Genomic DNA, 18,534 nt, shown 5'->3' on the forward strand with positions numbered 1-18,534 from the left:
TGTATCTGTGTTTCCAAAACGAAAATAGAAAGAATCATAAACTAAATGCCTCTGATCTGACCAGCAATTAAAAATTGATATTTCTTTTCACCTCTGCCTTTCTTCTGTTGCTTTTCAGATTTTTGTTTGTTTTCATTTTTTTCATGGATTTTTTTCCTTGAGCGGATTTTCACCAAATTAAAAAAAAAAAAAAAATTAGGCAAAGCAAAATAAGAGCCAAAACCTACCTGTGATTGTCCCATGAAAGTAATATCATTGAATACTGTGACAAATGTTAAAAAACTGAAGACATTGAAGTGTGACCCACTTTATAAAATGATACAGACTAGAATCTCTCTACATAGGTGATAATAGTAATTAATTTTTAATTTTTTTATTTCTTTTTTTTTGTCCCCAGAATTTAAAATCCTGTTGAATTCATAGAAAGCAATTATGGAAAGACTAGTTTCAATTCCATAATTAAAGCTAAATGCTTTTTAATTACAAGAATATAGGATGTCCTCGCAGATGTCCACTCCTTACTTTTTCATGCAGAATTAGTTCTGTGAGAATTTGCAAGAAAATCCACCACAGTCAAATTGACATTATCTGTGGGTGGATTTTCCGAGTTTTGGATTAACTCTGCACAGTCAGTTCAGGTCTAGTAACACATATTAGCTCTAGTTTATTGATGTTTGTACTGCTTTTGATACAAGTCTAGAAGCAATCTTGCTGGTTTCACATGTCAAAAAAAAATCTGGATTAATGGGCTTTACTGGGGAAGAGTAGGCTTCATACAGGCCAAATTATGATGTATCTGTATTATGAAATTATATTATGGCCTTCTTCACTGCAAGGCTTCCCTGTCATCCCCTTTGCATCAGTATGAGTTCACTCTCAGGTGCCTCTTTAGAGTGAATCAGTCAGATTTCTTGGCAAGAGAGCTGGTATAGAATAAAGGGTAGCTCAGATAGGCTCCATGCACTATAATCGGACTTGGAAAGAAGTAAGATTGATTTAGCTCTCTCTGTTCAATATCCAAACAGGCAATATTCTTCCAGAAACTCCAAAACTTGTTCAGGCCATGCACCGGAAGGAGTTTGACAGCCAACAGACGTTGTGTTATCTGCCCTCCTGTGGGTCTAATTCTGGCACATGCATAGAAATAAATTAGTTGATGCTCAGACGCCTCCATTAGTAGGCATCATGGACTTTCTCCAGGCTTTAATGCTGGTAGCATTAATGTTAAGTAGTGTAACAGCTGAGTGCTGCCAGCAACCAGAGCAACAGTGCCAACAAAAATTAAAACAAATGCCACTTGTGTTACATAGAGGATCCAAATGTAAATTGGATGTTCTGTTGCAGTTTGGCATAAAATGAGGCTGTCCAAATCCAAAACTATACAGAAGTCTCCAGTCCCATATCACTGTCTGGATATGAAGGTACCTATATGACCACCAGGGTTGTGAACTTGGGATCTCTTGGCATGCATGCCTTTTTCCAGTACCTCTGCCGCTGGTTTGCGTGAGAATCTCTGGCCTGGAGCCAGGTTGGCTCTCCTGAATGTCTTGATCTGGATATGCTTGTTTGAAGAAAAGGAGGAAAGATGAAATACTGGACAGGAAAAAACAGTAATGGATATATGCTGTGTCATCAGAGGAAAGACTGGCAGACCAGAGACAGGTACTGCCTAGTTGCACTGTACTCATATACCCAAGAAGGAGAATCATCTCTTGAATTAGCAGACTCCTGTGTTCGGCAGATGCCTATGAGAAATTAAACACAAGTGTTTAACAGCTTACACACTGGGGAGAAAAAGAAAGAGGTGAATTGTACATTTGTCTTCAAGGATAAACTCTTTTCTGGAAAGCAAGCTGAAGTAGGTTTTAGACATCCTGATGGGCTCAAGAAAGGAGGAATGGGGAGTTCTCTGGCCTGTGTGACACAGGGTCAGACTTGGATAATCTGACAGTGCCCTATGGCCCTAGGTGCCATCAGTCCATGAAGCAGTCACCTTTTCATTTCAGTTGCTTTTTAGTCAGTTAGCTGAGCTCATTTAACAATATTTTCTTGGTACCTGTGTGACTCACTGATAATGCATACTTGAGAAAGCATCCATTATTTGCAAAGCCTGGCTTGCTTTTTCACTTGGGCAGAATGTGAAGCTGAAAACAGATGATTGATGGCTTTTTCTGTTTATTTTCTAAAAGATGTCAAGCAGCATATTTACTGACTCGACTCCGGCTGCAACTTGTTAGTTTGAGCAGTGTAAACACATCTTAACAACCCTTAGTAATTGTGGGGAGAAAAACATCATGAATATAATGAAAACTGACAGCACTGATTTCCATTCCTGTAATTTTTTTATGCTTATAAAGACAAGCACAGTATTTTGCTCAGATGGAGGGGGTTTTTTGGAGGTTTTAAAACTTCTAGGTAATAGTTTGTTGGTACTCATATTTCAAATATACTACTTTTTTGGTAAAAAAACCAAGTAAATCATATTTAGTTCATTATCTTTCAAATTACTTTGTAGCCCTTTATTTATACACCCAGGTAAAGATAGATTTTTGAAAGTGAAAGGTTCTTAGTTACAGAAAAAAAAAGATTAGATTAGCTGATGTGGTAGCTTACAGATGGAAAAGGAAGCTTTAGGTGAATCCTAAGCAAAAGTTAGGGAAGCATATACCATACAGATGAAATTGCATGTATTGATTTAATCTGTAAGTAAATGACAACAAAATTAGAGAGATTTGTCCAAGGATGCAGAATGAGCGCAATATTCTGCCATGTCTTACCAATAAGTCTTATAAGAAAATAATGATATTAAAAATACTATTGAAAGCTCTAGGAAGCATCAAGAGTAATTTGCATGTTTTTAGCAATAATAAATAGTTTTGGAGTAAACTAGTAAATAGTAAATAGAATCATAGAATCATAGATTAGTTAGGGTTGGAAAGGACCTTATTTCATGCAAACTTGAAACTGGAATTCATGAGCATAATCTGTCCCTCATTTTTAGTCATTCCTTCCATGAAATGTCATTCAGATACTTGCAAAACTCACCTCAAAGGGAAATTTACAGTTTTGGTCTCTTTTTCCTCCTAAACATACTAATCCTGTTATAAAAAAAAATAATAAAAGATCTGAACAGTAGTCCCACAATGACTGAAATCCTTGCAATTTCTGTCTTAAATAATTTATCATGACTGATTTATTTTTATGCCAGCATCATCTCTGATCATACGGATGTATTCTTCTTCCTACTAGGTTCTCACTGTGGGAAAACTGTATTCCCACATTGTCTGTGTGGGAGCACTTCTCATCTCCTCTTTCATCTTTCATTTTCTTAGGCTTATTAACAAAGAAACAAACACACCAAAACAACCCAAACTCCGTTCAATGCTATTTCTAATTGAAATTCAGAATTCTTATCCTTTCAATGCCATTTCTGATCAAAATTTATCACTTCAACAAAGATTACTAGAACTCCACTTCCTCAGTGCCTTGCTTAGTGGAATTAATACTTCCCTGAAACCATATTTTTCTTCATCATGATCTCATCGCAGTGGTGGTTTGGGATAATCTCACAGTTAGCTAGTAAATCTATGGTCTTTCTCCTGCTCTCCCTACTGATAATGGCATCTGTTCAACAGCCATTTTTAGGCTATTTTGATCTTATTCCAGGTGTGAAATAAGTGAACTCACTCCAGTACAAAAATGCAACATCAGATTCATTATAATTATTAGAATTTCTTTCTTACTAATTTGGAGGAGCCCTTCTAGGAGATAATTTTTGAATCATTTACAGCTTATTTGGTTTCATTAGGAATGAAAGCAATTATGAATGCAATTATTTTGTTTACTTGGTTAGTGGTAAGGTCTATGAAGATCAGGCTGAATTTGTAATAAAATGAGTTGTTTATGCTGAAATCAGATGTGCCAGTCATACTCTGTATTAATATCACTAGTTTCTTAAGACTCATTAACATCAGTGATATGGATAGTGATATATCAGCTGTATGAATAATACTCGCTGTGTTTTCAGGAAGGAGAGGACGCACCACTAGAGGAAACAGCATTTTCAGTCGCAGATAAGCATAGAGACCACTGTTTAAGTCCAAATCCAATAGTAGTCATTACACTATAAATTAAATAATATGGGCTGGACTAATTCTTTCTAATCGCAGTTGACATAATACGTTGATATAGTTGTGGTTATATTCATGTAATTTTTCTACAGTATCAAATTTGCAAATTCAGTACATTATTAATAACTGTGATCTTGACATTGTGAATGTAGTTTTGTGTCATGGTGCATGTTTTGTGCTTGGTCCATGTTCATGCAATAGCTCTTTCTTGAGTTAGATTGTTGTTTTGGAAATCATACTGTTTCACATGTCTCCTTATGTGGTCTTAATAAGATTTGAAAAAAAAAAAAAATTAGTTGCTTCAGTAACTAATTTGCCTATTTTGTTTTTTGCATGAAAACAATGTGGGTTTGTAGACACGTTTAAGCAGATGTTTGCTGGAGGTTCTAATCCACTGTTTCTTCAAAAATTGCATTGAAGCTATGTATTTCATCAAGGTACTATGCATCTGTTAGTGCTGAAGAACTGGACAAGGTCACCTGCCTTTAAGATGTCTGAAAAGTTGTTTTGATTTGCCAGAAATGTTAAATGTTGAAAATTACTTATTGCATGCAGTTTGATATTCTTGCTGACACGAAGGGAGGTCATGTACATTTTTTTTAATTAGCCTGCTAATGTTCTATGTCATGATGAATGCCTAAAGTGAGAAAGAAATGTCAGCAGAATTTTCTGCTGTATTCATGTGATTTGCTATTCAAGTGACCCATGAACATGCACAGAAAATGGGAAAATAGTATTCCTGAGACCCTCACTCACCTTGTTTTACCAGCTTTATAAGTCCTCTGCAAACCCGGCTAACGTGACCATACTTTACGCGTGCTGATATTGTGCAATATCATTTCCATCCCATGGTTTACACTCAGGGACAAGAGCATAGTTAAGTAAACAAGCTCATATAGCTGATACTGAAGGTATTCCTAATGATATAAATTATGTGTGGACAAATTACTTCTACTGATTAAACTATGGTTGTTAAAAAATTCAATTGGTCTTTTCCCTTATCTCCCATGACTTTTCCTGGGATATAATCCTGTGATTTCTTTTTTAATGGAATACTAGACTGAGTTTAATTGTCCTGTAAGAATTTCAGGCAATTGTTTTACCTTTGTTGTTTGCTTCTTTTTGAAGTCTACTCTGTAGAATCAGTGATCCTCACATAGTTTATAACTTCTGCATTTGTCCTTGTTTTCTTCTATGTGGAGCTTTTAGTCAGTTTGTGTCAATTTCTGTTATAAAAATTTCTTATATTGCTACTCTTCACTATGGTACTGAAAACAATGCAGATTCACTCCTATTGGTGAACAGGCGATAGAAAAATAGTTATTTGAATAATTAGTTATTAGAAAATATTCTTTGAATTATTACTGTGGTTTGTACTAAATATGCCTAGAATACAGTGTCTTATTTAGATAAAACTTTTGGAATTTTTGGCTGCTGCAAAATGCATTAATCTTGTCGATGACAATAATGAGCCATCTAGTGAGAACAGCATTGTACTGACGATACAATAATGAAAAGGTCTCTACTGTCTGCTGTCTTTGTATATCTGACCTTGAAGAGAATTACAACTTGCTTGTTGCAGAAGTTGAGCGTCTAATACACTGATGCACCTGTTAGTTCTCATATATTAATGTTCATAATGATCAGTGATTCTTTTCTGAATTAAATATTTTTTCTTTCTAGTGATCTGAACATTCAGCTGCATTTATAAATGAATGTCCTTAACACATGAAATTTCTTATACTTCGGAAAATCATAACTGCACCATTTCCATTCCTTTCTGACATTGCTTTCTCTTACTGTTGAGTCTTATTTATAACTAAAGCAATTTTGGTTTGCATTTTACATTTATATAGAGACCATGAACCAAGCAACACCTGCTAGAAAACTGGAAGAGGTTCTTCACCTTGCAGAACTCTGTATCGAAGTATTGCAGCAAAATGAAGAACATCATTCAGAGGTGAGGTCTTAACTGTATTTGATGTAGAGAATGGCTTGTCCTAAGGTTTTTTTCTCCCCTGATGTGAAGCAATTCTGTCAAGAAACATTTTAGCTTTACTTTCTGACATATGTTTAAGGCAGTTCGCATTTACAGAGGAATAAGAGACTTGAAGCTTATGAAAAGTGAAGTGAAATAAAACTCTACTTGAATTCGCTTGAATGAACAGTGGGTTTAGAAATGAAAATTAAAGAGAATAAAATAGAGAAAGCATCTTTGTGCTGGAGGTGGTGAAATGGTGTGGAAAACGTTCATAGCCTCATACAGTTGTGCCTTCCAACTTTTCACCTCTCATTCAAAATAGAAAATATAACTGAATGCTAGTTTTCATCAGCTGTATATGTCTTGATTTTAACGATGGGTATAATAATTGCATTCACATTGCTCTTCTGTTGATTGGAAAAGTACTGCTTTTAAACTTGAGCTTTTTAAATGGCATTATATGGTAGATAGCATAAGATAGAACAATTTCATGTTTCTTACTCTCAAGTCTTGCTTCATGATAAAGAAAACATAATATTTAGAATATTTAGAATTATAGCACTTTTTTTATATCAAGGAATTACAAAAATAAACTTGACCAGGTACACACAATTACATATATTATCAACATTTAATTAATAAATATAGTTTTCTAAGGTTCAGGAAATTGTTTTTAAAATATTCTTTAAAAACTTGATAAATATTTTTGGGGAAAATATGTAAAGGGATAAACATGATTTAGTATATATAGCTATAAATATGATCATTCAAAACATCTGGTTTTATATCACACTATGGAATCTAGTTTTTAGCTTACATCTGTCATGTGTGAACTTGTTATAGATGTTTTATCTCATACTGAAAAAACAGCTGTTTCGATGATTTGAAATTAATTCCCTTGAGGTTCTGTTCTACACTACTATTGCCACTGTGTTACTGTATAATGATTACTTAATAAAATGTATATATTGTTGTCTTTGTCTTTTGAGGACCTGCATTACTTTAAGAATATTAGACTTCTGTGGAAAAGAACACAAAAAAAACCCGGTCAAATGATCCATGTATGATTAAACATCTCTGTTCAAAGATTACTTTCTGTACTATGTATTTGCAGTCAGAAATGTGGTATTTTTCAGAAGAGTAAATATATTGCACATGCCTTCAGAAAAATCTATTCAGCAGAAGTTTTCAATCTGATCTAAGACAGCTTGAGAAGAATAATTTTAAAATTATTCTCCCCTTCATTCATGTAATAAATGTTCATTTTATTGAAATGTATAGAGCATTGAGATTTTCAATATTCAAGTATATCTGAAAACAAGATAGTAAAATTGTGCATTCCCTACTCAAAACTGAAGATCAAGTATGGTGATTTCATATCCTAATGTTAAGTAAACATTCACTGTTTAATGGTGCAGTTGATGAAAAGGATCAGTAACCTCTAAAATAGTATATCACTTTTTTTTAACGCTAGATTTTTTTTTTTTTAAACTCATAACACTTCCAAATATCTGGGATTCCCAAAGGGAAGAGAGGTATGTGATTCCTGATCAACTAAGCATTATTTTTCATCATTTATAGCATGTAGCTGTGCATTGATTGTGTAGCATAAATTGTTCTGATGATTTCTCTTGTTGTATTGCCACATTTGTGTGTCTTTCTGTAATCTAAGAACTTCATTCTTCTTTCAATCCAGTCAGTTTTTTTTTTCTTAGAATTTATGTCACCAATTGCTAATTGCCTTTGGCCTGTTTTCATGTTACCCATAATGACTGAACAACTATCTTAGCTGTAGTATTGGGGTTTTTTTATTTTTATTTTGTTCCTTGCTGCCTGAGCAATGATGGTTATCTTAAGAAGAGGGTCAGAATAATTTCTGTCTGGTTTCAAGTGTCATTTACAAAGGGGGAGAAGATAGAAAGAAGAAGTGCTGGTTTTCTGGTTTTGCTTTGTTTTGAGTTTTTGGCAATATTTTCTGAAGAGTTTTGCTTGCCTAAAAGGGACACCTGCCTATGCCTGTATACATTTCTTCTTTATTTCTTTGCATTTAATTATTTTCTTGGGTAAGGAGTCTGTTCATTTAATGAGCTTCCATTAAAACAATTTACTAATGAGAAACTTCTTGTGGTTTAAGGAAAAAGACTCCATTTCAAACTCTTGCCAAAATTTTTGAAGCCTCATATTTTCTTTTTACTATGGTGGCAATCAGCATCCTCCAGTCCTGACACTGAAACGTACAAAGTACTTTTCAGTAATAGCAGAGGATGCTCAACATTTATTTAAAACATCTTGCCAGTTCATCTTTTCTCTGTTTGGCCCATGTCAAAAAGAATTACAGGCATCAGAAAGTCCAGGATGCAAAAACATATTTGTAGATCACTTTTCAGAAGTTGTCTTTAATTTGATGCGTTTCAAGCGTAAGTACATAATTCTACATTATCTAGAACCTTAGTTGCAGAAATGCAAATGAGGATTTCTGTGACTCTGAAGGTGTGGGAACTCAGTACTTGTATAGATCAAGCTACTTGTGTCCGATGCTGGTAACTCAGAACTATTCAGAACAAGATATTCAATATGAGAGCCATAAGTTTGAAAACAAAGATACTTTGTTATCTAGTATATGTAGATATTTCCCGCTGTCGCTTATTTTTGTGAACTCTCAGCAGTATGTGATATTCATCCTATTTCATACGTTCACCTTCATCTTTAACTCCAGAATCACACTGCTCCCTCCAATACAATACTCAGCTTCAATATTGACCTTTCAAAGCCAAGATGTAAGTGACAGTAAAAAGGTACAAGTTACATGTGAAGCAGTCTTTAATGTGGAGCTGGCTTTGCTTGCTGACACTATTTTTAACAAATTTCTTCTTTTAAGCTAGGATTACCTAAGAATCTAAATTTTTATCAAAGGAAAATGTGTATTCCAAAATGTTGTTATGTTACTGAAAATTAATATAGACATTAATGAATTTCCAAAGATGCATTTATAGCATTTGTGGAAGGAAAACTGGATGCCTTCCTCAGGAGAGCCAACATCTTTCAGGAAAAAACAGGAATTAAAAAGTGCTCTGTATCTATTAAAAAAAACCCTTAGACTTCAAGGAATAAAACGTTACACTAAGACCATCCCTTCTGACTAAAAATGAGTGCAAAAGGTATTCACAAGAATTTAGTTGAAAAATAAATTAATGTGGTTACTTATATTCTTAGAACTGAATGAAATCAAAAGCAGCACATACAGTAATTTTTCAAGGATAAGGCCTTCTTTTTCTTTGCTGTCTGGCAAAATACTTTCAGAGATTTATGCTCCTTTTTAAATTTTTTTGTGGTACATTTTGATTCTTATTATATCATCTTTCCCAGCATACTCTATTTGATTTTTTACAATTTTGATGCATTTTTTTCATAAAATAGATTCACATTTTTCACTTGGCCAGTTCATTCTCCCCAAATGAGATAGGATGTGACATGATGTATCCAAATGTATTTTGCCATAGATACAACACATCTCTTTGCTTTCCAACTCATGTTTAGTAATTCTATTTTGACATATTTGCAGGCATTCGCTTGGTGGCCAGAATTATTGGCTGAGCATGCAGAGAAGTTTTTGTCTCTGTATTCTGTTGATATGGATTCGGCGCTTGAGGCACAGCCGCAGGACTCCTGGGACAGCTTCCCACTTTTCCAGCTGTTGAATAATGCCCTCAGAAATGACAGTAAGATCCTAGGCTTTTTACGTATTGTCTGAATAAGATTTTTCAATGTGCCCACACCTTAGAATAAGGTTTCTGAGTAATATAATACTCAAAATAAAAGTGACAGTGCCTGTGTTTATGATATATATACTGGTGCTCCATTTCTTGGAAGTTTATCTTTGCACCATTTCAGTCCTTGTTCTGGTAATCCCTTAAACATTGAGTATTCACGAATTACTCAGTTTTAAATCAAGATGTACAAGCAGAGCAATATGTATTTAATGTTTTATATTTAATCTATACTGCTTAAATAAAATTGTAGTTAATATTTCATTCTAAGCCTTCAGATAAAGTACTTTCAGACTAATTATGTCTATAAAAGTACCGTAAGCTTAGCATGAATGCAAATAAGATGCACACAACAAATCAGTGTATTTATGTTCACTTGGTGTATTGTATCATTATTTGATTTGGACACCAAAATTTGAAATAGCCACATTATCTTGCTTTTACTTGTCTTTGAAGAGAGAATTTATTTTTTTTTACAGTTAAGGGATGTTCTAGGCATGTGTTGTGTGGAAGTGATTTTTATAACGGAATTGAGGACATAACCAGTGAAACCAAAGAAAATTAGTTAGGTGTTAATTTAAAAACATTGAATTGCACCTAACATTTTAAGGCATCATAAAGAAAAAATATATTTGTGCTTTTTTTTTTATATGTTTACTCGTATCTTAAAAACAAAATGAGAAAATTACCTACTTTTTTTAAATTCTGCTGGAGATCCAAATGCTGGTTTTATTGAATGATTAAAGTTATTCCAAAATTTTATATTTTTTTAATTATAAATACAAGAAATTATTTTTTACTCTTCCAGGAAAATTTATTTAATTTCTGTGGAAGTTCAATAGCTATGAAGAATTTTAGCTCCATGTATGGAAGCTACTTGACTGAAAGAATTGAAAATAGTATTCAAGAGCTTCTCTGCAAGGTTATACATATTGCAACCTGTATTATTTATCACCGTATTATTGTTAACCTTAGCTACCAAGCATTTATCGAAATTTATAGGTCATCTCAGTATAACACCTGTTGGCCACAGCACCACATCATGAAATGGAGCAACTAGCAAATGTACAATTCACTGCAACATCATGGATGACAAAATTCATGGAAGGAAAGGAGCAAATGGACAGGGCCACTGAACTAAAACTGAATCTTAAACTGGATTGTTGAATGTCACTGTTACTACACCAAATTTGATGGGGTCTAGGACAGAGTGAAAGAACATTAAAATCCACTTTAGAGATCTCTTTACATTGGTTATGTTTCCATACCCCGACATTTAGCAATACATAAAATGACATATTCCTGATGTTCTGTCTTCACATATTATCCTAGTGAAAGAAAATGTATGCTAATAGCATTTCCCTTAGTTTGTTTTTAAGATATTAATGAATGTTTCATCTGGATACTTTGATGGACAAACTACAACTATAGAAACGTATTAAAATTGCCATGCTGGTAGTAATTCAAGATCAGTTTAGAAGGCTGCTCAGAAGGGTGTAGGAATTGTTCAGTCTTGGTGCAGATCTCTTAAGAGTTAGGCTCCTGCAACACACATTCTGCATTACTTTAAATGAATGTCTGATCATCAAAAATTCAGATGAAAAATTTCAAACCTATATTGAGGTGTCTTTCCTACCATGTTACATTTTCAGTCTAGGAATCACACACATCTCTAATTGTGATGTTATGTGCACTTATAACAATCACTTGGTTTTTGAAAGCTGTGGAGGTATTTTACAGTAGTTTTACAAGCAGGATTTGTGACACCAGTTTTAACTACATTATTGTGTCATTTGTGTTCCTTTGCACTTTGGTTCCAACCTGAGAGAAGCTGTAGAAACAAATGAGGGATGTCTTCACATGCAAAGGACATGCAGGCTGTATCAGTAGGCTACTGATTTTTCTTTCCTTAGAAGATTAAATAGATAATTGTGCTAAATTATTGAAACGACTTTCATGTCAAAGCAGTTATTAGAAAGATTGTAAAACCTTAACTGAAGGATATGAAATGATTGCTGTATGAAATGTCACACCTGTATGCCAATTTAAGTAATTCCTTAATGACAAAAGATATAGTAAATGACAGCGTCTGGCAAGTGAAAGCAATCTAGAAAATTATACACTTTTTTTTTTCCCAGAACCATTGGAAAGCAACCATTGAAATTAGACACCTTTTAATCGGTGGATATGTTAGCAAGTGGCAAGTGACCACTCTACCAAGAACTGATTCCCAAGTGGAACATATCTCAGTGTTTATTCTTTAATTAACAGCCTTTTCACCTTGTAAGTGCACTAAAGTCATTAGAAAGAGTTCCCCATGCTTATATAATCAATTTTACAGTCTTCCAAAATGAAATAAATCATTCTAGCTTTACTCTAAGTGAAAACCTTTTCTCAAAAACTATCACCTTCATAAAGATAGATTTAGAAAAAAAATCTAAAAAGAGAAAAACTGGAATGTGGTCTCATGAGGATAAAAAGGCTAGTGTTAATAATTAACAAGGAGAGTGAAGTGGAGTAAATTAGACATAATAGAGCCCACAGTGACTGGCAAAGTCACCTCTCATTATCAAAAACCTCATTAGGAAATGAAGAGGTGGAAATCCCACTGGGTTGTTCTCTCTCTCAGGTTATATCAGAGATTACTTTTCAGATTTCTTCCAAATGAAGAACTGTGAGGTCACCATATTGCATATTAGGTTAATCTTCAGTGAAATTTGGAGGACTGACACCTGCATGTTATTCTATCTCAAGAGCTTTAAATGAGCTCTAAGTCTTCAATGCAGGAGTCAGTTTTCACATAAACCTGACATAAAAGAACTCTTAACAATAAAGAAACAATCTAGCATTTACAGCATTAAAGAAAACTTATATGTAAGACTATTTTTATAACCATATCACTAAAATACAATATTAGAAAGACCATGAGGTAATGAAATTGCATAGTCTTTACTATTCAAATAATATCAGTGTGTTATTTTACATAATATACAAAACATTGTACAGGATTCAAGCAGACTACTTTAAAGCTAATTTTCATTTAACAATGAGAAGTGCATTTTCCAATACACTGTATAAATTTTCATGAAGTAAAAGGAGGGAGGAAGGGGGAATCCTGACTGAAACTTCACATTTCTATTTTGAAGGACTCTATTTTGAATCACTTTCAGCTTCTCCGTTTTTTTCTGACCTTACTTCACAACAATTCACAGTTCATCAATGACTTCATCAGTGATTGCTTTCCTGTTAAGTCTGACTGAAGAACTACTTAGAAAAATGGGTGGAAGGGTGTGATTTTCCTATCCTAAAAATTATTTCAGCTTTTCTGACAAGAATGAACAAATAACAAAAAGTGATTTAATAAATTATATTTTCTGTGGAGTTCAGTAATAGATTGTAGATAAATTTAGTGTGATTTTTCAAAATGTAAAGGTTTGAAAAAATACTGTACCTGCTTCTTTAATAAACATTTTTATGGTGTCCAAAGTTTCTATTGTTCATACACAATTATCCCTATATAAAACTTTGCAGATTGTATAGTGTTAACAGTACCCAGTATCTCTCTATACTAGTGATTTTTTTTTTTTCTAGAATTGGATATTCGTAGATGGTAGAACATGGCTGTCCCAGGATTGTGTCTTATTTTCTGTAATGACCATGCTACTTTTTTGTCCTCAGAGCCCGTAAATTATGTTACGAAGGGGCCTGCTCTAGAGGGCAATTTTCTTTCTCTAGTTGTTTAATTATTCGGATTAATCAGGTTTTCAGTGACTCAAGACAGACATGTATTAATTCTTCTTCATTTAAGACAGTGTCAGAGAGATCTTATGGAGGCAAATGCTTACTTACATGAAGTGTCTATATATTTGGCTTATTTCAGAGGTTTTTCAATTGTCTATTCAATATTCTGCACCTTTCCTTGCCAAGTTTTCTTTTCAAGTATCACTTCCTGACACTATGTACTGTGCTGTTGCCCAGCATTATTGCATTACTGCGTTGGCATGAATCAGTCAAAACTAGGAGTATTTTAAGTTAACTCATAATACTGTTTTCCATCAGGTATTACTCAGTGAAATGTCTGTGTACCTGCTGTAATTCAGCCATGGTACACCTGTAGACAGTCTGATAAAACTGATTTAGAAAAAGCAGCAAGTTGAGTATTAGACTTTTGAAAGCCATTGCCATATATCATGGCTATTGATTTCAAACAGGAATTCTCTGATAGGTTTTTTCCACTACTGGTGTTGCTAGTAGCAGAGTGGCAAATACCACCAAAATCAGCATCACTTTCCTGCTTTGTTACAGCCTGTGACCACTTTCATACACAAATTTATGACATCACAGCCCCTATCTTAAACTACAGTGTAGAGATTGAAAGCAATTTGGATTTAAGGTAATCAGGGCAAACATTATACCCACACCGATACCTTTCATTATAGAATCATAGAATCATAGAATAGTTAGGGTTGCAAAGGACCTCAAGATCATCTAGTTCCAATCCTCCTGCCATGGGCAGGGACACCTCACACTAAGCCATGCCACCCAAGGCTCTGTCCGACCTGGCCTTGAACACCGCCAGGGGTGGAGTATTCACAACTTCCCTGGGCAACCCATTCCAGTGCCTCACCACCCTCACAGTAAAGAATTTCTTCCTTAGATCCAATCTAAACTTCCCCTGTTTAAGTTTGAACCCGTTACCTCTTGTCCTGTCACTACAGTCCCTGATAAATAGTCCATCCCCAGCATCCTTGTAGGCCTCCTTCAGATACTGGAAGGCTGCTATGAGGTCTCCACGCAGCCTTCTCTTCTCCAGGCTGAACAGCCCCAACTTTCTCAGCCTATCTCCATACGGGAGGTGCTCCAGTCCCCTGATCATCCTCGTGGCCCTCCTCTGGACTTGTTCCAACAGTTCCATGTCCTTTTTATGTTGAGGACACCAGAACTGCACACAATACTCCAAGTGAGGTCTCACGAGAGCAGAGTAGAGGGGCAGGATCACCTCCTTCGACCTGCTGGTCACGCTCCTCTTGATGCAGCCCAGGATAGAGTTGGCTTTCTGGGCTGCGAGCACACACTGCCAGCTCATGTTCATTTTCTCATTGACCAACACCCCCAAGTCTGCAGGGCTGCTCTGAATCTCTTCTCTGCCCAACCTGTAGCTGTGCCTGGGATTGCTCCGACCCAGGTGTAGGACCTTGCACTTGGCATGGTTAAACTTCATAAGGTTGGCATCAGCCCACCTCACAAGCGTGTCAAGGTCCCTCTGGATGGCATTCCTTCCCTCCAGCGTATCAACCGAACCACACAGCTTGGTGTCACCGGCAAACTTGCTGAGGGCGCACTCAATCCCACTGTCCATGTGACCGACAAAGTGACAAAGTAAACCTTACACCTCTCTCTAATTGCAGTGGGAATCTCTTCATAGATCAGGGGCTTACAGTTTTTGCTTCAGCTATTAGGACCTGCTTTAAAATCATAACCTATCTTCTTATAAGAGCTACATGTTTTGGTTACTGATACTGACAGCTAACTCAAGCTGCATTACTGCTTACCAGAATAGCCAATGACCTTTTGACTGGATGAGAGTTTTAGGCACAAGGAAATCATGTCACTCACTTTGTCTTGTAAAGATAAAATAAATTTTCTGCATGCTTCCACATAAATAAAAAATCTCTAAAATTCTCTTTTAATGTATGTCTTGCATGTAAAAATGCACATTTTGTATATAAACTACTTCCAATTTTCACCACAATTTAAGTAGCTGAATAATAAATGCTCTTTGGAGGCCAAATGTAATATAAACAGGAAATGAATGGAAATATAAAGTTTCTTTTTACAGGTTATTGGATTATTTTCAACTGCTGTGAATAGAATATGGAGCCCCAAGGAAATTTCTTTTTTTTAAATTTACTGTTTTTATTTCAGATTTAAGAATATGCCAGAAAATCCAAGTGGTGCCTTCCCAAGAATCATATGGAGGGCAGAATAATTATAGACTGTCTGCCAAAGGGCTAATTTTGTCAGTGGGAAAGAGGCTCATGTTAACCTGGCATTTTTCCTTTCTTTTGATTCTGTAGAAGTTCTTGAGGACAGCATAACACACTGACTCCAGGATAACTCCTAAGCTGTGCCTCTCTAAGTAAAAGCAAAACAAACCCACAGCTTCTGCTGTACACAAGCACAGTAGATTCTTTTTTTACTATTAGAGGAGAAACCTCATTCCAGTGCTGTATTAATAGACTGTACTTTCATCTCTGATTTTTTTTCTTCTCATGTTTTAATATATTTCAGCTACCTAATATGTAAAAAATTAATAACTTTAATCTTCAACTTCAGTATTTCAAGAAAGTTTCATCTGGGAATCTGTTTCTGTAATCTGTTTTCGATTAATATTGTCTATGCATAAGCCTGCCCTGGCATAGGCTTTCATTTTGTTGTTGTTTGTGTGAATATGAGATGGCTCATATGAAGAAGGTGTGGGGTGTCTATATCTACAAGACAACGGAGAATTAAGCTACATATCTTTGAAGACAAGTGGCAGTTGAGGGATTTGAAGTGTGGCATTTCCTCAAGGATCTCATTTCCCATCTGCTTTGATGCACAGGTGGTACCTTTCGGCAAGATCAATTCTAATCATAAAGTGCCATGAGTCTGCTGGTGATACTCAGCTATATCACTTACCCCTGTGCTTTGAGTTCTTTCCCTGCCCTGCAGTAATCCTTGACAGAGATCTCCAGATGGGTAAATCAGAGCTGCCATGTCCTCCGCCCTGGGAAAACAGAATGCTCACTGAGTTGTTGATCTGAGACAGCACTCCCGTGTGCCCATGTACAGAGGGATCTCAGTGGAGGTGCAGTCATATTAAGTCTTGGCATCGTATTGAAAAGTTTCACTTCCCTGCAAAGACTGATGTCAGGATGTTTGAAAAATTATTAACTTTTTAACAGCTTTTATTTCATGTGATTTCTTTAAATTTCATTCTGACTTCAGAGTAACAAGAGTCGCTCTCCTGCCCATGAGGCTTTATTACTGTAATTAGAATCATAGAATCATATAATAGTTAGGGTTGCAAAGGACCTTAAGATCATCTAGTTCCAACTGCCCTGCCATGGGCAGGGACACCTCACACTAAACCATGCAAACCAAGGCTTCGTCCAACCTGGCTTTGAACACCTCCAGGGATGGAGCATTCACAACTTCCCTGGGCAACCCATTCCAGTGCCTCACCACCCTAACAGTGAAGAATTTCTTCTTTATATCCAGTCTAAACTTCTCCTGTTTAAGTTTTAATCTGTTACCCCTTGTCCTGTCACTACAGTCCCTAATGAATAGTCCATCCCCAGCATCCCTGTGGCCCCCCCAGAACAGGGCTTGTAGCAGAGCATTTCTGCAGTGTGGTCAGAAACCAGTAGACTACAAGATCATCCCTTCCAGTAACTGTGATTGCCTAATTAATGACAGTCCTGCACTGACTTGCTATAAAGAAGCAATATTGACTTAATTGACGCAGTTGTATTCTTGGTTTTAAGCTCAAAGTTGCCTTGAAAAATCAGCCTAATGTGTAGCTTTAGACCAGCCTTTTGTTTCTCAAAGGCAATGTTCATCAGGTGTTTACTGTGAAACCTTTTTGTTACTATCCAAATCCTTCTAAGTTGTTGTTATTGCTGGTCACAGGAGCTGCAGGTTTAAGATATATAAATATAGAAAAATGAAACTGGTTTTAGTGCCTGGTATAGAAATAATTATGCCAGAGCTAGCTAGTTAACAAGTAGTTCTAGGAGCAGTGTAAATAATGGAGCATGTTTGTAATGGACTCATAGGTGCTCTCAAGGGTAGATTCTCAAGTGTTTAATAAGAGATGAGCCTATGCTGCTGCTTTTTTCTCAGTGGAAACCCTAATAATCTCTGCCTGCTGCCTAGCTGCCTGTTTTCATGATCTTCATATGTCTGGTATCTCCACCCCTGTGTGTAATATGGTTGAAATCAATGAAAAGTTTAAAAATTCTTATCAAGAGAGAGGCAGGTAAAAAAAAAAAAAACAAAGTGAGCTGATCACATTAGTGTTGCCTCCTTAGGTAAAAGTGATTGATACATAATTTCTCATTACTCTGCAAGGATGTTTTCAATAAAATAGTTTTTGCTTTCACATCATTATATTCAAGAAAAAAAAAAAAAAATAGTGTCCAGACACTCAGCAACTTCCTTGCAATACAAGTAACAGTAGGGAACTGAAACTTCATGACGTGTTTTTCCAACAGTCTCCTTCTCTACCAGGTTCAGTTTGTGGTGGACATCATTCAAGAATGGAAGGCAAAGGAGTTTCTGGAAGTTACTGAAATTATGTTTATATGTTATACATGGAGTTGTACCAGTAGTGGAAGAGGGATTGTAATTTTGTGAGCTGGTTTCCATAGTTTTGAGCCGCATGATCCAAGATTTTCTTCTTAGGAAGGAAAGGAAGCCTCCTCAAAATGCAGTTGTGGTTCCCATCCAGATCAAATTAGAAGCCTGGATGCAGGAATATATGGGAGGAGAAACCCATAAGAGGATTAAACCCAAATATGTGTGGGAGAAAAGGAGAGCTACCAAAATCATGACAATTTCTCTCTTCAGCTCAGCTTGCCTGTATGATTTCCATGTACACATGGGAATATTC

At 35.7% G+C, this 18,534-nt stretch overlaps 1 protein-coding gene across 7 annotated transcripts in view; it reads left to right on the top strand.

Moving 5' to 3' along the window:
• The window catches only part of CADPS2 (calcium dependent secretion activator 2), a gene marked incomplete at both ends in the record, with an annotated part of 338,118 nt that overhangs the window by 261,037 nt on the left and 58,547 nt on the right, over positions 1-18,534 (top strand). For all 7 annotated transcript variants that reach the window (XM_080622719.1, XM_080622717.1, XM_080622722.1 and 4 more), the window contains 2 exons: positions 5,987-6,090; positions 9,674-9,830. In XM_080622719.1, the coding sequence (XP_080478845.1) occupies positions 5,987-6,090; positions 9,674-9,830 (261 nt within the window). The remainder of the gene's footprint in view (positions 1-5,986; positions 6,091-9,673; positions 9,831-18,534) is intronic.

Source organism: Psittacula echo (genome assembly GCF_963264785.1).
Source record: "Psittacula echo genome assembly, chromosome: 1".
NCBI lineage: Eukaryota > Metazoa > Chordata > Aves > Psittaciformes > Psittacidae > Psittacula > Psittacula echo.